At 37.2% G+C, this 25,500-nt stretch overlaps 1 protein-coding gene across 1 annotated transcript; it reads right to left on the bottom strand.

Annotated features, from left to right (window-relative positions):
* Nucleotides 1-966: 966 nt before the first annotated feature.
* Nucleotides 967-25,500, bottom strand: LOC111608731 (complement C3-like). The gene is made up of 42 exons (XM_023334676.1): nucleotides 25,391-25,500; nucleotides 23,527-23,722; nucleotides 23,271-23,433; nucleotides 21,880-21,971; nucleotides 21,551-21,639; nucleotides 20,889-20,971; nucleotides 20,701-20,788; nucleotides 20,505-20,607; nucleotides 20,305-20,425; nucleotides 19,918-20,033; nucleotides 18,708-18,854; nucleotides 17,837-17,936; nucleotides 17,657-17,748; nucleotides 17,346-17,537; nucleotides 17,100-17,255; nucleotides 16,875-17,004; nucleotides 16,494-16,562; nucleotides 14,230-14,347; nucleotides 14,013-14,101; nucleotides 13,782-13,921; nucleotides 13,181-13,393; nucleotides 10,488-10,551; nucleotides 10,312-10,401; nucleotides 9,960-10,166; nucleotides 9,762-9,837; nucleotides 9,491-9,650; nucleotides 8,524-8,619; nucleotides 8,142-8,292; nucleotides 6,826-6,911; nucleotides 5,953-6,030; nucleotides 5,691-5,846; nucleotides 5,540-5,602; nucleotides 4,629-4,710; nucleotides 4,478-4,526; nucleotides 4,307-4,397; nucleotides 4,096-4,185; nucleotides 3,915-4,017; nucleotides 3,555-3,644; nucleotides 2,399-2,491; nucleotides 2,209-2,292; nucleotides 1,944-2,088; nucleotides 967-1,506 (listed from the first exon to the last, which is right to left on the bottom strand). The coding sequence occupies exons 1-42, from the start codon at nucleotides 25,465-25,467 to the stop codon at nucleotides 1,365-1,367; spliced, it is 4,770 nt and encodes a 1,589-aa protein (XP_023190444.1). The 5' UTR covers nucleotides 25,468-25,500; the 3' UTR covers nucleotides 967-1,364.

Below are 25,500 nucleotides of genomic sequence, written 5' to 3'. Positions count from 1 at the left end.
GAGCTTGTAGGACAATCAATATTGAAGCAGGTCTGGATAAAAAGCTCGCAAAGCTCTCCCAGGCAGGGCAGCGACGACACGTAAGTTTTATACAAGGATAAGGAAAAAAAAAAACCCAAAGGGCTAGATGTTCTGGTTCTGATGCAGTTGTGGAAAACAAACTTCCAACCTCGTCCATGTAACCCAAATACTTCTTTTGGTTAGAGTTCACAAATATTTCACATGATATTACTAGCAGATGTGACCTTTTTGTAATCTTTTCCATCAAACACTGTGATATTAAATTGATATTATTTAATATATTGATATTAAATGGTTAATTTGAACTCTGTGAAGTTATCTGTAATAACTCCCTTTCCTGTAGTAAAAAATATATTTATGTGTGAGCTGTATCAGTTGCCTCAACATTTGATTTGGTGACTCAGCTGATGGTAAAATCCAGTGGACCAGCGAGTCATAGTAGCTATCCTTGTAGATTGGTACAGTTGGCAGACTCAACCTGAGTAAATTAACTAAGACCCTAACAAAGCACTGTAGCAAAGTGAATTGTAACATTTTTATTCAGAGTGGATTTAAATTGCTAAAACTAAAACAGGCTGTATTTGTCTGAATCACTACAGGATCCATTTAATTTCCAGAGCACCCAGTGACATGACATGTTCTTTCATACTTTAGACAAATATTCCTACTAATAGCTTCACATCACCTCACTTTGAAAAAGACCCAAAAATATTTAAAGAATGTGTATAAGAGAGTAAAGAAGAATTTATGTATATAATGAGAGCTGAAACAGAGAAAGATGTGGAAAACAGTTTCAATTCCAGACAAGAATTAAAGTAGAAACCCCCAAGAGCTTTTTAATAATATTATGAGTCTTGTCACTTTTTACACTTGCCAGCAGATGTTGAACAACTGCAAAATGAAGCATATGTTGCACACTCAAACAAAAGGGATGTCGAGACATGCGGTTGTTGTAAATTTCCTTTACTTTCTTTTTTTTCTCGAAACATGAACAACATCCATAATCCAACGTGCGTCACACTCAGCCTGCTATCTACTACTCGGCTTCTTCAACACCGCAAGCACTTAGGACCCAAAGCTGCCCTAAGCGCCTGTTCAAAAGTGATGCTTTTCTAAACTCCTTTCACTCTCAGCCAGAATAGTTATCAACATATACAGTATATGAATGTACACCTTCACATGGACAATGAATCACAGTGCTTTTTAATAACAAAACAAAGCAAAATATTCATAGGAACAAGAATAGAATCATTTTAATGGAAGGGGGGGTCCTTGATCTAAACTCCCCAGCAATTGGTCCCCCACACATATTTAAAATTGGACGGTTATTTCCTTGAGTTCAGCTACTGCACACAAGAAAAAATTAAGTATTCATTGACCATTTCCTCAATGCCTACGCAGGTAGGTCGATGTTCTTCGGTCTGGCACTCTACTTCTGAGGGCCAGTACTCGATCCAGGTCCTCTCCCCCAGCACATACTGGAACCTAAGAGGAGCAGGGACACACACACACATGAAAAGTCAAAGTAAGTATATTTTCTGCATCCAGATCAAAAACTAAATAAACTTCATATTATTTAATAATTTAGATGCCAGCTCGTTAATGGCAACAAGGAGCTTATGGTGTCTCTGCAACATGCTAAGGGTCATTTGTTTGTCCCTTAGTGTGGGTCAATGTTCACACACTCTAGGATAAGAGTGGGATAACATGTAAAGTTGTGTAATTCTTTTTGACAAAAATTATACATTTTAAGTTTGATCCTCAGTAGACCCGTAAAGAAAACCTTTCAAATTGAACATTATTAACTCAAACTTCCCAATGGCGTTCAGGAGATTTCTTATGTTTAGTTCTCTGACCAGAACGTTAGCTTTTAATGAGCAGTGATGATTTTAAATGACCCCCTTGCATGAGCAACAACTTACCCTTGCTTCTGGTCGTCTCTGTGAATGTCTTTGGATGATCCCATGATGAGGTAAGTTTTGCCCTTTTCCAGACTTAAAGCATCTCTGCAGTGCTGATAACTCAAGAATGAGCGCAGCCTACCAAGAGGACCAACATCAGTGCTTCCTGTGGTCAAAGTGTAGAACAAGAAGACAAAGAAAGTGAGGACCTTCAGGTCACTGAAGGACTTGATGCAAAACAACTCAAAAATCAAAGTCATAGCTCTTCAAAGAGTTCATTACCCACCTTCTTTAATAACTTGCACTATGGTCATTATGTACGAGTCTGTAGCCACCTCAAAGTCAGTCTTTTCCACCCTAGCTTTGTACGCTGTGGGCAGACAATGTACAGGTTTGAGATCTCTTCATCTTGCATTGCTCTAACTAAAAAAGTCTGTTTTCTTTTGTTAGACATTTTCATGCTTGCCGTTTCTTACCAAACTCTATCTTGCTGGTCTCCGTGCTCTCGCAGATCTTAGCTGTGCGCTCGTCGTTGCTAATTTGACCCTTTTTCTGCATACTGCAGTTCTCTAAAAAGTGATACAAAAAGAGATTCTGTTCATGTACGTATGTTTGCAGATCTATGAACAAGTGACATTTTAAAGAGGACTACTAATAAAAATGAAGGCATCTATAAAGCAGAAGTAATGTTGTAATTAAATCATTTACCGTGCCTAGCAAAACTATGGAGATTGTGAAAATGTCCAAGCTTTTTATTCAAATTTATGGAATGAACCAACACAAAGTAGTGAAAAACTGCAAAGTGGAAATATTTTACACATGGTTTACACAATTATGACAACCCTCAATAGCAGGCTCAGGATATTCAATATTTTGTGTCTATGACAAAGAAAAGCTTTTCTGCAGACTGAAGCTTCAAAGTGGAGATGGTGTGTGCAGGATGATGTGCAACATTAATTTTCTCCCACACAAAGATTTTTGCATGCACGCAGGCCAAAATCTTCCATTTTTTTCTCATCTAACAAGAACCTCTTCATCAACATATCTCCTAGGTTTCCTACGTGGATTACGGCAAACGGAAAATGGGAATCTTTTGGCTTTCTTTCAACAGTGACTTTTATGTTGCATTCTTCATTGAAGGCCAGGTAGTTAATGACTTATAATCATAAGAACAGATTCTGCCATGTGAGATGCGAATCTGCACAGCTTCTCCAGAGGTACCATAACCTAACTGTCAGCATTCTTAGTGCTTTTTTTTCATCTATAATGTTTGGTCTTTGCTATTACTTCACTAATATCCTGGGTCAGACTTCTTCATAGACCACAGGAATAAAAATAACAGTGTCTTTTATTTACGGGTAATTAAAAAAGGGGACAAAATACACATGCCGGTCACACTTTTCATATATAAATATTTTAAAATCAACTAATTGACTTTTCTTCTTCCACTTCACAAACTGGCATTGCTTTGTGTCAATGTGTAACAAAATTTGATACAGTAAGGTGTGGCTTTTACATGAAAAAGGACGATTTTGCTAACTTCCTCAGAAAAATTTCAGCTTTTGGGAATGCAGGAAAGTAAACCATGTGTTTTTCCAACCTAAAATCCTCATGCAAACTATTCTTGCTTACCTTCTGCACAGGTGCAATCATTATCTCTACAGAGCCGGAGCAGTTGTCCTCCTTTCCTCTCCGGATGGTAGAATTTCACACACGGTGTTTCTGAAATAGAAGACAACCCCCCCACATATTTAAAACAAATCTATTCTTAGAATAAAATAGAATAAAGTAGACATATCCTTTATTGTCCCACAATAGAGATTTTCTGACACAGCAGCAGGTTAGGTAAGTGGGAACGTGCATATTTATATAAATTTAAAGCGTCAGAAAAATAATTTTGTAGAGGAAAACTCAGATTACAAGAAATGCGCAGCTGAGTTGGTTAAGATAAAAAAACAAAAAAAACTATAGTCCATCCCTTTAAAAACTTACGCTCATAGTACTCATAGACAGACACGGCTGATGGTTGTAAAACGCCAACTTTTAATGTCTGATGGATCCTAAAGCTGATCTCCTCTGGTCGTGTGTGTGAAACCTGGTAAGAGATTTACATTTATGGTGGAGCAACTAACAAATGAGTTAGCTGAAAGGAAAACAGAAGGTGAATTATTACCTTGTCCAGATAGATGACGAGTGAGCCTCTTTCGGACAGAACTGTGTTCATCTCGTATCTAGCAATGGTGCGGGCGCGTCCTTTAGACAACTGCACACACGAATAAACACGTGGCCTCCATCATCTAATAAACCAAACAGACCTCGGAATATCAAAAACATCTAACACTTAATGTTAAAATTTTCTATGTTCATGTATCTCAGTCTGTCACCAAGTCGAGATCCTTCGTGTCAACAGTGAAGCCAGTTAGAAGGCCGATGTTCAAGATTGACATGGTTGCGTCTCGATTCCTGTCCACATACCTGTATGTGGAACGCACAAGGCAACTTATATCATTCCAGATAATTATTTTAGCAAAAGTTGAAGTGTGAACAATACTCACAAAACATCTATCCTAAGTCTGTATGTCTTCCTATCCCCATCCAATATTTCTGAAGAAATTATAAATGAAACATGCGTAAATATTTTGTTCAAATCACAAGATGAGATAAAATGGCAAGATGTTGCAAAACAAAACAATGCCTAAAAATTACCTGGGATTAGTTGCACAGAGAGATTGAACTTCTGGCAGTCATTTCCATTTTCTTTAGGAATGGTGTAATACAATGACACCATCTGTCACATTGAGAGAGTATAATTATTGTGTTATATCAAAGATGTGATCTGTCTAAATGTGCCTCATATGCAAAGTAACCAATGAAAAAAATGCAACTATTTTCCAAAATGCAATTGATTTGCAATGAGATTTAGAATCTAAACAATAATTGGAATATGGCATTGCCTACATTAAACAGTGTACAGGTGATTCATTTAGGCTGCACAATGTCTTCTTCAGATATGGATTAACCATCCCGCGGTTTTAGCGCAACGCTCAAGAGGAGTGCGGCAAAACCCGTAAATGCGCACAAAGGGTCAGTGTGACCCCGTTGGAACAACACTAGAACAATACTTCCACTGTTGTTCCCTGTTTCTAAGGAACAGAGATTGCTCCTCTCCCATGTTATTTATTTGAATAAGAAAAGTGCATAGCACATAGGCATATAAGTTCAGATTTTCCGAAAGTAATTGAGATGAAATTGAGATATTCTGAAAACCTTTATAGACAAAGGTACAATTCAAATAACATTTGAAAGCTGAGCATTACTTTGTAAAGAGTAATTAAAATTCTTCAAACCAGACGTAGTTGTATTTCATTAAATGTTTGATGGTGCGCTATGCACGAAGTTAAAAGAGCAAAACAAAGCAAGATTAAAAAAGAGACGGTCTCATTTATTGGATTTTATATGATGGAATATGCAGCGAGAATAGAATTGGGCTGCAAGGTGTACTGCTTTATTTTTATCCTTTGTGTTTGAAAGCTTTTGCTTAGTGTTAATGGTTCACAGTTCATACACTGCTAAAAATATATTAGTACTTGCCTGGAGTATAACCCAAAGTTACTTACTTTCACTGTTGCTTCTCCCGTTCCTGTGGCAGTAACTTTCACATCCTGGTTGATGTCATTAAACTGTCAAAATGTTAACTTGTAATTTAGGAAAAAGCAAATCATAATAAAGGTCAAGTGTTGTAAATGTGAAGTAAGGTTCTGGTCTCACTTTAGATGTTCTTGTGGTGAACTGATTTTCTCTGTTAAAGTTTAACTTGTCAGGGTTTGATCTGCCCGGCAACAAGATGTCAACATTTAGATTGTATTCTGATTCCGTAGCTTTGGTCCAGTACTCTGCCACGGCCTGGTACACGATAATAGTGGCCTGGGAAGAAAGAAAAATGACAAGAATTAAGAAAAACTCCACTTTAACTAACAAGTGATATTTTTCAAAGAACTAGAAGGTTACAAGAACAAAGGTTATGAGTTACCTGTGTTGACCCGAAGCCTCCACCCACAAACTGTTGTTGGTTAAACCATCTAACGATAGGCTTTGCATCTTCAAAGCGCTATAGTGAAAGAAAACGAAAGAAGCTAGTAGTTCTTTCTCTATATATTCTGCGTCATTTCAATATCTTCTCTCCAATATCTTATTTGCTTTTTCCATACTGAACCTAGAGAGTCTTCCAGTTTGAATTTACGCCAAGGCTTCATTATAGCAATTTTATTTTAAAGCAAACCAAACGATAAAACAGATTTTAACAGCTAAAAGTGCACTGGTGATGGTACTCATAAAATGTTTTGTGTTCTTAATGGTTTTAAAGGGATGAAATTATTTTAAACAATTCTGTAAATTACTTTGTCCCCAACAGTTTTTTTTCTTTTCTTCTAAAGCCAGTAGCACAAATGACAAATGAGTGATTATTTGCTCTGATTTTCATTAATGAACATGTAGATCCAGCTCTTCCCCTAAATGCATGTGTGATGTTTCATTTCAATGAGAGCATTTGGGATGCAAGGCTTGCTCAATGTGATTAAAATGCTACTAATTTTAAGTTATTTTAGATTGTAGACATTTATTTGGAATATGCTTTGGTATTAACATTATTTCCCCTGATTTACCCTTGAATCTGCAAACTGAAAAGGCTCTGACTGCTGTCCACCAGTGAAAAGACACTGCCTGCAAAATCCCACATAAAAAGCTATTTGTTAAAAAAAAAAACAAATAATAAAAAAAAACATTAATACAACTCTGTTTAAATGTTATAAAACAGCGTTGCTCCAATTGATGTTCAATTTCTTTGTATTTCAATGTAATAATGAAAAAATAACTATAACTCTATATTCATGGAACAGTTTCTCACCTGAGCTCTGACCAGAGCCAAGAGAGCATAAGCTGTTGCCTCTTGTGTGAACATTTCTCCTCCAGATGAAGGCCAGTGGTTTAACTCTGAAAGACAGAAACATCTTAAAATATTTCTGACATAGTTAATAAATTACAATTCTTCTACCCAGACAGACCTAACCACCCAAACCAGGGCCGGCCCAAGCCTCCACGGGGCCCAAAGGGAAATTTGGTTTTGGGGCCCTTTATTTCTGCTAACATTGTGGACCGGCTGGAATCAGCAGTCAGACAATTAGATCATTTGCACCACTGCTATCAGCTCATTGCGTCTCTGACAGCTGCTTACATTACATCCCATATGCATGTATCATCCAGTGATGGTAAAAGAGCAACAAAAAAAACTAGTATGCACTGCACTTAAGATGGAATACTTATACACATATTCATGATTGATTAAATTAATATCTTTTAGGTGTAATCCCAATAAAAATGTAATTTATCCCAGGTGAGTCCTTCTTACCTGAGAATGTGGACCAGTACTGAGCCGATTCTGTGCCCACAAATCATTTTATCAGTTCTCCTGTAGAAGTTACTTATAACTTATAATTTATGCAACTCATGAGTTGATTTAAAAATAATGTTTGCTTTAATCATAAATGATTATGCTCAGCAGCAAACAACATATCGCCAAGTACAGCTTAGAGCAGCTCATTGGCATATTAATGCATTAGCCTGATATGAAAACATTTTGCTAGACAATGTCAAACATTGCAAACTTTTAATTATTGTCATCAAACGTTTGCAAGCACGCCATTTTGTAGCCAAACAAACTTCAGAAATATATAGGGCCCTACGAGAAACAAGAACAACTTATTTTTTTTTCTTTTGCCTCTATAAATTATTTCTACATGATCAAATATTACTGTAAAAAAAAATCACAACTTTATAATTAAATTGTGTGTTTTTGTTAATTTAATCAGAAATCATTACTAGAAAAAAAAACAACAAACAAAAAAGCAAGAGTCTCATTTAGGGGGCCCCCTAGTGGCTGCGGGGCCCTCAGCACCCGCTCAGTTTTCTTTTGCCTTGGGCCGACCCTGACCCAAACACACATACATAGGTATGTCTTCCTATCTTCACAAAGTCGTCACCTTGACTTCCATTAATTATTTATTTATCATCAGCATAACCATAACTTAAGCTCAATTCACACCTCAGTCCTAAACCTAACCCTCAAACAGCACTTCTTCCTATCGGCCCCAGGCCAGAAGATGCAGCCTGCATGCATACATACGTATGTATGTGTAACTTATTTAGATTTTTTTGGATAAATACCAGGAGAAGCAAACTTGTAGAGGATTTCCCGGTTAAGTTTGTTTTCATTGGCCAGGGCGTATGATGTAATGGCGACGGCATAAGGGTTGGCGAGGTTGGGGAGACGTCTCTCAAGGTAGGTGACTGCTTTTTCTATGCTGGACGGAAGACTCTAGGGAAATGAAAAGGAGAACATGGGAATGTAATGGCTTGTTGGGAAACCGTCAAGAAAGATCATTGTGAAAACATAAACCTTTTAATATTCCCTTCTGTTCACTGTCACAGAGTTGTTTTTTCACATTTATTGTTTTGACAAACCTTTAGTACAAATAGTTTTGAACTAAATGAAGAGGTTAACAGCAGGGAATTAGAAAACATAGCGTGATGAAGTCGAGGCACTTGCATCTACAGTTGCTCCGCATATTGTGCGCGTTTCCTGCAGGGCAATCAGGCAGAAGGCCGTCATGGAGGCATCTGAGTCTCCGCCAAGCACATCGCCCTGAACAAGCACAAATGCAAACACCAACATGTCAAGAAAAATATTCATTATGATGGTTGGATAAAGAAAACACTGGGTTTTGTTTCATTAATGAATTCTCAGTTTCATAACAGACAATAGTGGAAATTAACATATGGTAAAGGCATTTGTGTTTCCCTTTACCTCTTATAAGTGCTTCTTATAAGTACAAGAAGCACTTATAAGACAATAAGTGCTTCTTGACAATAAATGTAAATACTGTAAAAAACAAATACTGTTTATTTCACTTTAGATGCTGCAAGTTGTACAGCAGAGCCAATGCTGTGCCCATAAAAACATGAAATATCCTCTCTGCCAGTGCTATGCAGCTTATTATTGAAGCATAAATACTCTCTGCAAGGGAGTCCTAAACACATTACACACTGAAGGTACATGTGAACAGAATACGTGACTCAAGTTCAATTATAAAGATCGCCCCTTGAAAAAAATATTCCAAATGTAATATAAAAAAATCTACAAGAAATCAATTTCAAGGATAATTATTGTTTCTTTGTGTGTATGTTTTTTCAGTGGACATAAAAAAAATGTAATTTAAATTTTCTTTATGTCCAAATGAGCAAATTGTTGTCACTGATCCTTTATTTGTGAGCAATAAAAAAAACATCATTGCACAAATATTGATTGAAATGGTTAATATTGGAGTTAGTAATCAGATACAAAAATGTTTTGGAGGATTTTTTTTTTTGTTTTCTGACACTATTGCATGATTAAACACTCCCCAGGTCAAACTGACCCATGATCATTATTGCTGTCCCTCAAAAACAAAAATAACAGGAGGGTTAAAAATGTGACACCATGTTAATAGAAATAAACAATCCTTCCAGGTACTAACCTGCATCTCTCTATGGTGTACTTTTCCAACTTCTCTAAACATGCCATCAGGTTGCTGAGCGTTGAGGACCAGATACTTCACAGCACCACAGATGTGGTCATTTTGCACTGCTATCAGGTTGTAAGCTAAAGAAAACACCTTGGTCACATAAGCTGTCAGCCTTGTGGGGAAGAAAAAATGAATAGTTTAGTTATTCAAGCTGCATATAGAATAAATACTGAGAAGCGAGGTATTGTCTCCAAAAAATACAATTGATCCTTGAATGCCTTACCAGGTGCTACTTCCATGACTAGCAAACACAGCAAATGAGCCATCGCCTTTACGATACGCTAGCTCGTTGTTGTATCCTAAACAGATAGTAAATTGTTACTTTATTCACAAATACCCTCACATTTATTTAGTCAACAATCAAAAGAGCACACATTTTAATATGTTAAATCCATTTCTGTTTACATCTAAGTGACCTTACCAGTTTTTATGTGCTGAATAGCCTCATTACGTCTGTTCAAACCAACAGCCTCCCACTGATTGGTTTTGTCCAAATATGTGGTTGCAATGACTGGCAGAGTCATGCGGATCATGTTCTGTTCACCAGAGCCTGAGGGCTGGTAGATCAGAGCACCCATGGATCTACCACTAATGGCATTCTCCAAAAGCCAAGAAGTTAGGTCTCTGCCTGCACGCACAAAATAAAATTGATAGATTAAAAATTTTAATATTCCAACTTCTAGAAAGATGGAATAAATCCAGATCAATGCATAGTTGATAGTCAAGCAGCTTTGTTTGTATAATTCTTGTGGGTGTGTAACTGCGTCTCTCACCAGTCACAGAAACTTGTGTGCTGCTTGGTGCGTTTGGTACCAAATTTATCCTGGCAATATTGCTGTTCAGGGTTTCCACTTGTGTTCCACCTGGAGGTAGAAAAGAACAACTGAATTAGTTAGGAAAATAAAAACTTATATCACTGAAATTTTGCCTTGATGATGTAAAAACATACCTTGACCTCTGACAGCTGGATCTAAAGCTATACTCTGGGTTACTTTGGTCAGTACACCTGGAGGCTGAAAAAAGAAAGTTTGAACAAACATTAACAATAACCATATATTCAATGATTCTGGTAGGTCAAAGCAAAAACATACAATTTTAGAAAAATCTAAAACTCTAAAATGTATGACATCTAAGTAAATCCAAACATACCTGCCCATTTTTTAATACACTTACTCTATCTCAGTGTTTCTCAACCTTTTTCAGCCCAGCGCTCCCTTATCCATTATCCAGGTCCCTCACCGCCCCCCATCATAGAAATTGTAGGCTACTTTGCACTGAATATTATTTTACTATTAATATTACTATCACTAGTGTTGATGTTTTGATTTTTATGCTTGTTTCTGTATTTATCATCAAAAATAATTTCCCAGAGAACAAAAAAGCCATGTGAATAAAAATTATTTTTACAAGCGTCTACGAAAAATGCAGTGAATGCACATTCAAGTTAAAATCGGTAAGCCTTTCTGCAGCTAACCATAGCGGAAAAAGAATATTCTTGTTCTGCGCCATTTTCTGATGTTAGTTGCTAAATCTTGAACAAAACGACCAGATAAAAGATGTACAGCAATACCAGTTTAAACTTTGAACTATTGAACTATAAAGACAGCGCCCTGCAACATTAAAACATGGACAGAACTGCAATGATGTCAGTCATAGCTCTTCTTCTCTTCAGTGTTTCTGACAGTTTCTGGTGGCGCAGCTTTGTGCTGCCTTCAGGAGAATGGGACATCAGAGTATCATCCATAAAATTTGACCCACATGGAGTTTATTGTGCAAACCAGAGCTTTCAGTGGAAAAACAAAACTTCCAGATCCTTAATGCCACACAAATATGGGACAGAAACATGGATTATATCTTTATATATACCTGACTATTGATTTATGGATTAATAGTTTTACTGGACAGAAATTACAAAGAACAAAGCTGGTTCTTAATCAAGTCCTAATGAGTCAGATTGAAAGTGTCATGGAGTCACTGAACAGCCTCATGACATTAACACTGACTTGAAAAATAATATTGAAGAAATAAATATATCAAATCTAATTAAAAACATAAATAAGTGATACGGTCCTTACTGTTATCTTCTGTTAGATATATTTCTTCTTAGTACTACAATGGTCTCAACAAACCCATGGCACTTCAACAATATTATTTTATCTTTTATCTGAAAATAGTGTCTGTTTGTTCTTGCCATACAGTTCTCTGTATTAATTATTGCTTGAAAGGTCTTACCATACCAGTTTATTCCTCTGTATTTAATTTAGCTTTTTAGTTTATTCTTGCATTTTGTTCTTCATTCATTTCCATTTAATTTTCTTTGATTAGTATTATATAAGGGGATTTTGGCGGTGTTGTTGAAAAAATTGGATTTTTTCTGGCAAACGTCCATCATGAATGCTTGATTATTATTGGTCCAAATTTGATGCTTTTATGCCTAAAGACATACTTTATTTCTCACAATCAAGTCTTTTTATTTATTGTGAAGAAAAAGGCAGAAAAAATTATTTATTTATTTAAATATTTTTTTGTAAAAGTTACACATTGCAGCTTTAAAATGGTTTCAATGAACCAAAGTTGGGAAACATCAGCTTTCTGTTGTCACAATGGCGGACAACAGAATGAAAGACAGTGGAGCGCAGGAACAAAAGAAAAAGAAAAGCGCGACTGAGAGGTAATGAAAAAAATATCTGAGCTAACAGGGTTTTTTAAACTTCATATTGGAAATGAAAGAGAACCATCGTTCCTCTCCGCTTCTTTCAAAAGTTAGCCTTGCTAACAGCAAGTGTATGTGTGTGCACCATTATCCTCCAGCTGGCAGCAGGAGGCTAATGCAGCGGGAGGAACTGTCCTACTGCTACAGGCGTAGATCCAAAGTTTACAAAATAGCTCAAATGCGTCATGCCCTGCCGTGACACGCAGCTAAAATCCAGATATCACTGATATCTGGATATCAGACAGCCAAACATGGATATCAAACAGACCATGTTTGGCTGTCAGAGGGGAAGTACTCACCCTGTCTATTTGAGCTTGGTAAGGAAATAAACCTGATAATGAGAGAGAAAGATACAGTTGATAAAAACTGAAAGGCGGAGGGAGACAGAAAAAGATAGAAATGAAGAAGGATAAATAAATAGGGTAGGGTAAATGGATAGAGAACATTGTCATTTTTTTTCTTCCTTAGGAAAGATCTGTTGAATAGACATACTTGAGATGTTCAAGTATTTCTTTAATAACTACTAAACATATTTAGTTTGTCGTAATGGTTGCTACATTCATTACAGTAATCAACCGTTCTACAGACAGATCGCAATTTTAAAAAGAAAGCAGGGGTGCACTGATTGCAATTTTCTGACCAATCACTGATCTATAAAAGACCTGACTTGGTGATTTTTGTTTTTGTGTGTGCAAAATATAGCAAAAAACGTCACTAAGTTAGTATGGCAACCAATAAGTGACTGCTGTAAAACTTCCAGGGGGAGATGACCTGGTGAGCAGGGACTGTCCATCAGCCCCGCTCTCATGGTGGACAATGGCTGATTTTAGAGACCTTGTAGGTAGATAAGGTTGGTGGATAGGATCTATATGTATATATTTAATAGACCCATTGTTGCACAAAATAAATAAACCCATTGTCTCTCTTACCACAACGCGCAGCATCTTAATAACTCCGTAATTAAGGGATGAGTCCTTGACAGCTGCCTTGACCTCGATGTTATGCTCTCCTTCCTTCATTGGAATAATGATGAATGGTACAGATCGTGTAGTTTGGCTTCCAACCCTGACCTCCTGTCGGTACTTCCCACGCTTGGAGGCTGAGCTGCACATGTTCTCTTCCTCAATCAGTTCCACACGAACCTTAAAAGTATTACAAAGATGGAGAAAGATACTGACATCACAAGTGTATGAAGATCTAAAAAAGTGTTATTTCAAATATTTACATAAAATGAGAGTTATAATTTATTGAATAGCATTTAGTATAGAATTATAATGTTGCTCATTCTCAAACTGATTGCTGTCTTACATTTTTTTAATTATCCAGGAATATTCTGCATTTCATTTTGGGGGAATAATCCTAACTGCTGACGATTTTTTTGATCTTGAGGTCTGGTCCAAGTCAGATATACAAAAGTCCGGAAAATGGAGATAAATGTGAATCATGCCACTTTAGTGCTACTATTCTTATTTTTTTCTTAATCTTCGACCGTTTCAAAGATTTTTCCCCCCCCGTTATGTTATGACTTACAGTAATAGAGTCTGGGCTGTAATTGTGAAGGATTGCTTCTATTTCAAGCTGCTCCCATCGGACGGCAGAATAAGGGACTTGGAGATCAATGAAAAATTCCTTGCGAACAATAACCTCCAACGGCTCGGCAACACAGAGACCTTCAGGGTGAGTGAAGGCAAAGAAGACATGAGACAAGAAATAAGGGAAAGCTGAAATTGAGATGGGAGGGAAACGCAGGTGACGCCTCACCAAGTGTTCTTGAGAGACTGATGCCGGTGAACTGCCAGGTTGTAATTGAATCACGCAGTGGAAAATGTTTCTCAAACGACGTGGATTCACTGAAACACACAAAAGCAAAGGCAATGTTAGAAATATAATTAGAGATTATTAGTTTAGCAAATTAAATGTCCAGTGTTTTATTCTTTAACTGTTGTAGATTTTTTTTCAACTTCATCAAATGACTCACCAACTAGGTCCATTTGCTGGGCAAACAGGAAGCTGGATGTATGTCCACAGCAGACGCTCAGGGAACTTGGTTCGAGAAAAAATCGCATCGCTGTCCATGTAGCTGTCATCTGATTCACCTAAGTACATAGCATGGTCTGTGTTTCTTCAGTTAAAAAAAATATCCAGCACAACAGTATCAATCACAACAAGGCTTTCAGTACCGCCTCCTTTATTTAGTGAACTACCTTACGTAAACTTAGCTACAAGTGACGTTGCTTTAAGGCAGTATGTACATTTTAAAAAGATACATTTGACCTTTAAAAACGTTATGGATCAGAATACTATCAAAAGAACAGTCGTAAAGGTTTGTTCTTTCATAGGCGCAAAAAGTGGGTATGCAGTGTATGCGACGCATAGGGGCGCTGCACCAGGCGCAAAAACGATGTGGGGAATTTTTTTTTTCTAGTCAGCATTTTATGTACTTAACAGCTGTTATGATTGAAGGATGAGACCGAAAAATTTCCTGAGACCGAAAATAATATAGATGGCAATTTAAAGAACAAATCATACAAATAGATTAATAGTAAATAAATTTTGTGAAGAGAACATTAAAAACGTTTGTTAGGATTGTGTAGGAAAAATGTTGATATCTTTTATAAATACAGTATTTTGTGGTCAATATTACTTCACCATTTTATTAATGTAGGTTGCCAGTTTGGATCAGGCTTCCTATCAAGCTATAAGAGTGATAGAAAACATGCTAACAAAATGCTTCAGACCTGCAAGAAGTGGCTCTTGGGCTCAAATATATTAAATTATGAAATACTGCCCTGTTTTCCATTTCATTCTTTTTTAATTGCCCTGTAGGCAACCATTTATTCACATATATGTACATTTATTATTATTGATACTTTAATTAAAAATGAGTTGTGCAAGTTTATGTTGTTGGGAATGGGGGGCACCAATGACATGTTCGCATACACCTCAGAAAGTATAGCTGCGCCCCTGACAGGCGTCACAGTTGTGCAGTTGTTTCCTTTGGAACAAGAAGGTTAGGTTTCAAATCTGGGTCATTTTGGATGGAGATGGTGTGTGAGATCCACCTGGATGATTGTTCACTGTGTTGCTCTGATCAACAAGATGCCCAAGGTGCGCACACACACACACACACACACACACACACACACACACACACACACACACACACACACACACACACACACACACACACACACACACACACACACACACACACACACACACACACACACACACACACACACACACACACACACCTCACACTAGCTAATCTATATATCCTATAGCTGGGTACTATGTGCATTTGAATGGATCATTATATGTGTTATATAGTCCTTTCCTACATATCTATCATATTGACCTGACAGTCAATATGTATAACCGTTAGGTGTTTGAACACTTGGATAAGAATTGCCCCCAAGATTTGAAAAACTCTGGGAGAAAACTTAGGATATTGCTCCATTTTACAGTTAATATTTTAATTTCATTTTATTTCTCCTATTCTCACTGGAAGTAAAATGAACATCTGTCTTGAATCTCACAGTATTGGGGAAGAGCTAAAGATTATGATGAAGGCATCAGGGCATTTTAATCTTTTATTGAAAGTATTTATATTCAATAATTGAGACTGAACTCTTTTCAGACTTTACTTATCAAACAGAAGTTAAAGTTCTGGCGCAAGTGAGTCTTGTAAATGGGTAATGACCATAAACATCCAGCCAAAGTAGATACAAAGCAACGTAAGGACATCAAAGTCAATGTTTTGGTGTGACAAAGCTCAATAACTCAATATTATGGGCAGAACTGAAAAGGCGCGTGCGAGCAAGGTGACTTATAAACCTGACAGCAGCTCTTTCAGGAGGAATGGGTCATTATTCAGATAATAGTCAGAAGCTTGTGGAAGAAAACCCAAAATGTTTGACCCAAGTCATAAAGTTTGAAGGCAATGTTATTAAATACTGAGGAGGTGTAAACTTCTGGTTTAGAAGACAGTAATAAATAAAACTCTTATCTCTCACATTATTTATATGCATCTAGCATATATATATATAAAAAGTAATTCTATCTTATCTAAAATTAGATATGTTTGGTCTGATTTAACCTCAAACAATGAGGACAAAAAAGGTGTATGGGTTTTTGTTTCTTTTCATGTAAACCTCTGGTGTCAACTGTATGTGTATTAGTAAAAAAAAAAAGTATCAACATTAAAAGGGATTTCTTTTTAATTAAATCTGTATCTCTTACGTAGGGTAGTCGTGACTTCCTCAGTAGTTGTGTCTCTTTTCTGTCTGGATGTTGTTTTGCATTTCAGCTCTGAAATTGAACACCAAACATCTTTTAGATAAGTAACAATTTAGTACCCTTAAAGAAGACAATTATTACCAAAATAATAGTCAGTGTTTAATCCTTCTGCCAGTATGAAAATCCATCAAAAACACATCCTCGTATTGTTTTCATCTCAAAATAATTATGATTATCACCCTTTAGAATTTTAAGATAATAATTAAGGATTCATATCATTAAATGTAACTCAACTCCATGAAGGCATTTGAATTGTATGCAGAACCTCATTTAGTTGGACTGAGAATAAAAATGCAAATTCACAACATGGTGACGTGAACTCACCTTGTCTGTAGGCAGTTCCTGAAGCGACGCTGGACTCAAACACCAGCCCAGCATCAAAGAACACGTTCATACTGTTGCTCCCACCACCTGGTGTGCAGCCTATGTCATGCTGCTCTACCTCGTCCCACACCTGCAGGGTACAGAAGTGAACCAACCAGGCTTATGGTTAAAGAAAACCAGACATACACAGTCAATTTCTAGATTTTCAGATACTGTGAGATGTACCTTTTTCTGGGTGAGACGGTGCTTGTTGTTCAGAACGTAGACGCCTTTGTCAACTGCGACGAGTCCCACTGTGGCCCCTGGATCTCCTGTGACTTTCAGAGTGAACATCATGCGAGGTTCATAGGACGGAAGCGGTCTCTTTGATTCCAAGGTCAACTACATGGGAAGAAAATAACACAAAACATTTCCAAACATCTACATACCAAGGGTTTGCCCAGGTTTGACTCACAGAGTCGGTGGTCTTACCGAGCCCATGCACGAGTCTTTCACATCCACCCAAACAGAGTCCGACACCACTTCATTATCGGTTGAGTGGTAGTAGGCTATGATACGGAATGAGGGCAACATCTCTTTGGTGATGGGAAGAATTAGGGAAATTAGAGCTTGGCCTCTTGTTCTGTAGCGATCAGATTTCAGCAAGTGGCCTTTACTTAGGATCTGGGGTGCGCAGAATTGGATATTAGTCAGATATCGGATATGTACAGAGAAACTAGCACAATTAAGAGGAGGGAGCAATTCTGTGTGTGCATCACTGGCAAGTGCAAGAAATGTCTCACCAGGTATGTGATGTCCTTTTCCTGTGGTGGTTTATTGAGAATGAGGTTTATTTTCAGGTTGTCTCCTATGCTTACCTCAGTTGTGTCTGTGGCTGCAAGGTTACAAAGTTGTAAATATTGTTAAGACGTAATAAATGAGACTGGTGACCTGCACCGGACGTCTTTGAGACTACTGCCTACCTATGAGGATATAGCTCTTGCTACTGGACAAAAAAGCTGATGCTTCCATCTCAGCCGCTGCTTGTCTTGATGGTGTAAGATCGGGTTTGTCCGTTTTTGCCTGTAATTTCATCCATACATGCACTGTGTAAGCATACAAATCAAACTTTCTACCACTTCAAAGACAAAATAAGTTTTTACATTGTTCTTAAACAATTTACATGCCAGAATCCTGACTGTTGACGGTGTAACAAAAAAAGGCAGGAAGCATGTTGTTTTTCCGCATTGTGTTTTGGGAGCCCTGATGTCTGTACATTTGTCTTTTGACTTCCCTGCAGTGATTGGGTTGGCTTGTTAAAAAAATAAACTTGTATCTACTGTAGTTGTGTGTATATAAATACACATTTTATGTGTATTTCACTTAGTTTAACTCCAAAGGTTAAGCCACACGCCTACTGTTTTAGAATGCCTTTGCTCTAATTTGGCTCTGGATCTTTTCTTCCAGGGAGGGACACCACTATTGTCCCCGTCTCCCATCTGTTTGCACACACACATCTCTCTTTTTTCTCTTCAGATGTTCATGTTGAGTTGTGATACTGCTGTGTTGCTGCTGTTCTTCTGACAATCTACTATTAGAAGAATGTGAGCAGAATGGCTATTATTAGTCTTGAGGTTATTTTTCAGTATTCCATTTTGTTTCATCACATTTGATTTGATCCTTTGACTAATAGATAGCTGCATATAAATACACATCTTATGTGTATTTATATGCATACACATTATATGTGTATTTATATACACATGAAATGTATGATGTTTAGTCAATTTCAGCAAATTGCTGTTGCCTTGACTGTGAGTTAGAGTCACAGTACTTCATCACCAACAAACTTACAGTGATTCTCAGTATGGAAGCCGCTGCTGGTGTATTAATGGTGAGTGTTGTCATCCCATTCGCTGCTGTGATTCCCCTCACCTCACTGGGACTTACTACCACTGGGATATTTTCTGCTGGAATGTCATAGGGATGTACTACTTCAACCTGCCATTGAGTGCAGGAAAATGAATTAGACAGGTTCTGAACATCTTAAAGTACATTTTAGGATTAATATGATGTTAATAGTTTAGTTTATCCTGCATGCAGTTAGAACAGTGTTGGGCCCACGCCATCTAAAAGGAAACTACATCTCATCAATTCATAGTTTTGGTTTAATTTGTTTTTAAATGGCTAAACCCGCTGCTTCTCTGAAGAGCTGTTAATTGAATGTTGTGTGAATTTTTCCTCTACTGGGTTAATGTTGCCATTTGCTGAAATGATGTCATCCAAAAGCAAAGTTTAAATAACAAGTACACTCCGGGGTTGCTTCCTTTTCTCTCTCTCTCTGAAATGTGCAATACGGGGTTTTGCTATTGTGTCTAGAATAGTAAAATATCCAAAGCCACATTCACTTAGTTTAACTCCAAAGGTTAAGCCACACGCCTACTGTTTTAGAATGCCTTTGCTCTAATTTGGCTCTGGATCTTTTCTTCCAGGGAGGGACACCACTATTGTCCCTGTCTCCCATCTGTTTGCACACACACATCTCACTTTTTTCTCTGCAGATGTTCATGTTGAGTTGTGATGCTGCTGTGTTGCTGCTGTTCTTCTGACAATCTACTATTAGAAGAATGTGAGCAGAATGGCTATTATTAGTCTTGAGGTTATTTTTCAGTATTCCATTTTGTTTCATCACATTTTATTTGATCCTGTGACTAATAGATAGCTGCATGATTATTAATTTAGTTATGGGATCTGGTGGCTGAATATTTCGACTATAAGGCTAATTTTCATTAATAAACTCTCATACTTATTGTGGTGTATGTGTGCAGTGTTTACAGTCCAGTAGTGTTGAATTCATTCCTTTCTGAGAGACTGATTGTGTTTGACAAAAGATTCCTGATTATCAGCTGCGGCCCCAACTTCATTTAGCATTTTATTAATAACTTATGAATCATAATTATTAGTAATTGATAAGCCAAACATTAATGTACATTACAATATTTTAAAGTTCTTAGATACCAACATTTTAACATAGAAATAAGAAAAATAACATTTGGTTCCGTACCACAACGTCAAAGGGCATTCCTGGTTTGAAAAATTTGGGGGTTTTTCTGAAGGTGATTTTGTACGGCGACGTGACAATCTGGATGCCTCTCAACTCTGCTTCCACCATTTCACTGCCTAGATAAAAAAAATAAAAAATAAAAAATAAATGGACAGAATAGTGCTGCTTAATTTCCCATTGCTTTGTCAAATAAACAACAACCAAATGATAAAAATCTTCCTTTGATGTCTTTATTACTCATCACTGAGGTAGAAAAACTATATATTTTTTCAAATATCAGTGTTGTTTCCTTCACCTCTTCTGCTTTCATATTGCTGCTTGTTCATCTGATAAACGAGAGTTATTTAAAACGTAATAAAACACTGAAAATTCAACACAGTCACTCACCGCTGTCTGTCAGCACACTGACAGACACAAAGATTGATTTTCCTACAAGATGATGAATTTCTGGGAAAGTCTGAGCGATCTGATTCCTTTGCAGTGTGACCTGCCCTTCGCCATCCACAACCTACGATCCAACAACCCCAAGTTAGATCAGCTTGACTTACTTCATTTTTAACAACATAAAATATAGTACAGGAGCTCACTGGGACTCGTGTGAGAGAGTGTGGGATGTTTCTCTTCACGTTATCTTCCATGATACCAAACATCACATAAGCAGTCCCATAAACATCCTGTACAGATAGTTTCCTACAACCAAAGGAATAGACAAATTAAGAATAAAAGTGACAAACAAATCCCCTTTTCTTTCAGTTATGAAGATGATAAAAAGTCATTGCATACTTAGCTTTGATGTTGATGGTAAGTTGGTCACTGTCGACGTAGAAGAAAGGGACCACCGGCACCAACTTAACCTCAAAACTAGGAAGTACTGCAAAATGAAAACTTTTTAAATTCTTACTCCTCACTAGGTGAACAACAGCGTGAAGGTTGGATACATTTGAAAGCAGTCTACATAACTGAATGTTTACCATATTCTTTGACCTCAAATTCAGCAAAATATCTCTGCTGTGGGTTGCTTTGGAGCTTTGCCACCACCTTCCACAGTCCAGGGCTAAGGAAGACGCGTAGAAACACACACAGGGCCGAAAATCTCTGATCAGCTGGGAAAATTGTTCTCAAGAAAACCTCTAAATATCCTGTGAATCGGACATCTGTCCAGAAGTTAATTCTTATGAAAGGGATTTGATTCTTATGCTTTGTAATAATAATAATAATAATAATAATAATAATAATAATAATAATAATAATAATAATATGCAAATAAAATGAAAATTACATTCTTGCTAATTTGCTACATTTAATTCCCTGTTAAGTGACTTACTTGTTTGCATATTAATAAGTTTTATTCAAGAAATAAAACCTGTATGACTGTGATCAATCTAAACAGCCCAGAATTTAATTACACTCAAAATTTAAATACACTCAAAGACAATTTGCATTATGGAGGCTAAGGACCTGATTGCCAAACTGTAACATGACCAAGTCTTTTATAGCAAATGCATTTATTTGAGTAAATAAATGTATTATTTATTAAATAAATAAATAACTACTTATTTATTTAAATAAATAAACAACTATTCATTTATTTAATATAGTAAAAACGTTTTATAGTTATTGTAAATTTACTCACCTAACAATCTCACTAAGTTGGTAATCTCCAGAGAATAAACCAGAGTTCAAAGTGACTGTATCCAAAGGAATGATGATTCCATCAGGCGTCTAAGGTAAACGTATACGATGAACAGGTTTCGAAAGTTAGCCCATTTATATTTTAATAATACCTTTCATTTGCTCCAGTTATCTCTTTTCGCTGACTTTAGCATTCTCTTTTTCACGGAACTTAAATATGAAAATAATTTGCTAAACAGGATGAAGAAAAATAAACGTGGATTGATCCTGGATATTTATTGTCTTCCCTGTTATCATATGATACGGTAGGAAAAGAATGAAACGCAGTACCATAATATCGATGAGCACACCGACATCTTGGTTCTGATTGTTTGTGCCCACAGGCTCCATATGGGAAGTCAAGGCAAACAACCTGAAATAAACTGGCAGAGAGACAGAAAGACATAACAGTTTCTCACAGATTTTAATTATATCTTAAAAAAAAAGAGCATATTTATTTATAAGTTCACTTTTTCTTTCAAATAGCTGTTTGCTAATGAGAGTGCACAAATGTAGTAAGCAACTCTAATGTTTGTGTAGTTTACTAACTCTTTTTTTCTCTGCTGCGATTGAAAAACTGTCTGGTTGAGAAATGAAGTGCTAGCTAGCAGAACTTAGCAGAGCTGAATGATCTGCTCATGAGTAAAATTTAGCCGTTTAGCCATTGTGGTGTGTTGGATCAGAAGCAGATCTAAAAGAAGCAGGATGACACCTCTGCTTTAGGCAGTGCAATGACTTCATGAGAATCAGTCAGAGGAGACACACAAAATACGTCCACAAAGTCTAATTTATTAACAAAAAGGTGTACACGCAAACACCCCATCACACCATTGAGACTTAAAGTAGCATTCATCCTATTGGCTGGGCCAAGAAAAGAGAAACAAAGAGAAGAGATAGGAAATGACCAATCACAGGAAGGAATGCATGCAGCTGAGTTCCTGAACTAACTTTGAACTTTGAACTTTGAACAGCGAACTGCTTCCACTGATTTTGGGAGCTGGTCAGATCACAATGTAAATAAAAGTAGTGTGAGTTACTGTCGGTGTGGAAAAGATTAAAAAAAAATAAAAGTAACAAATAGCACCTTTAATAAGTTAATTGTCTATTAATTAACTTATGTTAATAAGGTGGAAGTTATTTAAACATTTTTTTTTATTTTATGGCTCATTTAAGTAATAATTTAATGATTAATTTATTTAAGTTTGTTCATTTTTAACTTTCCATGATTTCCTTCTCTCCTCATTTTTTGTAGCCAACTTTTTGTGTATAAATTCTCCTGTGTGTTCATTGTTAGAGGTCAAAAATTAAAATAATTATTTTATACTTTGTCCTTTTGCTTTAATTCTTGGCAGCAGAGTGAGATGCCTAAGCCAACCATGTAAATAGGTAAGGCAAGTAAAACAAATAAAGTTGCACAGATTACATCTATGTCTACGGTAAACATATAGATACAAAGAACTGCTTGCATCTATATATTTATTTAAGCTGTGTTGGAATCGGTCAGGGTATTTGCACTTCTCCTAAAATGATTCTTTCCAAGACCATATGATTTCTGCAGCTGTGCTTTATTTCCCAAAGCTAAAACTTATTACCATACCTCTCACAAAGATTATTTTATGTGAGTCAGACATCTAAATATGCTATGCATTTTGTCCAACATCGTTGGAAAAGCGCCTTCTTACCCCTGCTGTTGGGAGTATAGAGCGTCTTGTCCGTCTGTATGAAGATGTACCCAGACTGGAGGGACACCAGGACCATTTTTTCCAGAGATTTGTCTGGAAAATTGGCTTGAATGTAAACATATTGCCTCATGGTGGGATCCTTGCTGAATTCTGCTGCCGGTATCTGAAACCAGAGTGAGAAGGCAGACTGATAAGAAACACTTCAGGCATGTTAACAGTCCTGTTATAGAGCAATTTGCAAGAGTGTTTTACGTACAGTTATTTTTCCAAACCCCTGGTAGTTATTCGCCCTGTTGAGGGTCACAGATGTCCCAGTCAGCTTCTTGTTTTTGGCCGGATGGTTCATCACGTTGATGTTGACGACCATGTCCCCTCCAGTGCAGTCCTGACATTCCACAAAGATGTTTTCTGCTGTTCCCACTCGCATCAGGTTGGGGGCGGACATCACTTTGCTGCAGGTAAATGATATGGTACATGGGTATTTTGAAAGACAAGAACTACAGATTACTGGTGACATGTGAACCAACATTTATTTTCACAACAAATTGCTTCAGGCATACTGCTAATTTATGGTTTGGAGTGATTACTTTTCCCCAGTGCTTTTAAATGAGGGTAGTACTATGTGATGATGATCACAAGGGGAAAAAAAATATGAATTTGAACATTCAAAACTGAATTCTTTTAATGGCCAATGGTCATTTAGGGAAAGGTCTTTTTTCATTGACTGAGGGTAACACTCCACCCTTATTACATCTTTCAGTTTGGGACAAACTGCAAGCAGGACTTTTTTACAGTATCTTTGCTTACGACGTCGATTTTCTGTGTTATTTTAGGATGGCAGCAAAGGAAGTGAACAAAGCTGTTCAGTTTGTGTTGGCCAAGCAGCCGAATATTGAAATAACATTAACAACCATCTTGTTTGGTTGTTAATGTCAAATATTCACAACCTATGTTTGTCAAAGTGGATATCTCTCTTTGTAGAGGAGGATGGTTTTTCACAGCGCAGGCACTCTCTGGTTAGTTAGTGTCCATCTGTTGTTTGAATTATGTATTCAGTAAATCAACCATTGATAAAGATCCAAGGCTATGCAAACACAGAACGCAGGCAATTTCTGGTAAGTTAGTGTCAAACTGGCCCAAGAAAAAGTTAGCGATGGAGTAAAATTTAAAACCTCAAAAGAGTCCACGCCTCCAGGAATCAGATCTCAACAGCTGAGAGTCCAGATCCTTTTTATGAAGCAAAAACTAGAACAAGGGGTTCTATGGGTTTTATGGTTTTTGCCAGACCATAAAAGGATATGAATACTTTTAAAAGACATTGTACATTCAAACTGGAAATTTTGGCGTCTGATGGTTGTCAAGTTGAGATCTGCGATTGATCCTTTGATTAACCGTTTTGGTTGTTTATATTTTTAAGATGGGCTGCACAGTGGCGCAGTTGGTAGAGCTGTTATCTTTCAGCAAGAAGGTCCTGGGTTTGATTCCCGGCCCGGGGTCTTTCTGCACGGAGTTTGCGTGTTCTCCCTGTGCATGCGTGGGTTCTCTCCGGGTTCTCCGACTTCCTCCCACAGTCCAAAAACATGACTGTCAGGTTATTTGGTCTCTCTAAATTCTCCCTAGGTGTGAGTGTGTGTGTGTGCATGGTTGTTTGTCATGTTTGTCTGTCTCTGTGTTTCCCTGCGACAGACTGGCGACCTGTCCAGAATGAACCCCGCCTCTCGCCCTGAACGTTAGCTGGAGATCGGCACCAGCAACTCCCGACCCCACAAGGGACAAAGGTGTTAGAAAAATGGATGGATGGGTATTTTTAAGATTACTTTTTAAGTAGAGGGCGATGATCTGTTGTTTGGACTATGTACTCAGAAAAAGCAAACACCAAATGAAGTGCAGGCCAACATTTTGGCAGCAAGTAAAGCAAAAGGGTTTAGTAGTAGTAAGTACTAAAAGTTTGCAAACTATTAGTAATACATGTTAGATAATCATGCAAGAAAAATGCAAAGCCATACAAAATATAATTTGGTTTCATAAATGGTTTATATTCAAAGAAACAGATAAATTGCATCTTTAGGCTTTAAGTTCTATATATTTCTATTGTGCTGCAGACACTTAGGTCTACTTACAAATTAGCTCCATCAGCCAGAGGAGCCCAGGAGGCAAAGGTCAGAGAGACCAGCTGCAGCAGAAGAGTCCTTCTCATCCTCCAGCTTGGTTCCTATCTGCTGCCAGTGTG

Source organism: Xiphophorus maculatus, chromosome 5 (assembly GCF_002775205.1).
Source record: "Xiphophorus maculatus strain JP 163 A chromosome 5, X_maculatus-5.0-male, whole genome shotgun sequence".
NCBI classification, from domain to species: domain Eukaryota; kingdom Metazoa; phylum Chordata; class Actinopteri; order Cyprinodontiformes; family Poeciliidae; genus Xiphophorus; species Xiphophorus maculatus.
The sequence above is the reverse complement of the archived record's forward strand: the minus strand, read 5'-3'. Positions and strand labels throughout refer to the sequence as shown.

Coding starts and splice junctions, on each gene's coding strand:
- LOC111608731 (XM_023334676.1), bottom strand. CDS start 25,467: ATGAGAAGGACTCTTCTGCTGCAGCTGGTCTCTCTGACCTTTGCCTCC. Junction 4,398..4,477: donor AGACTTAGGATAGATGTTTT/GTGAGTATTGTT, acceptor TTCCACATACAG/GTATGTGGACAGGAATCGAG. Junction 2,293..2,398: donor GACCAGCAAGATAGAGTTTG/GTAAGAAACGGC, acceptor GTCTGCCCACAG/CGTACAAAGCTAGGGTGGAA.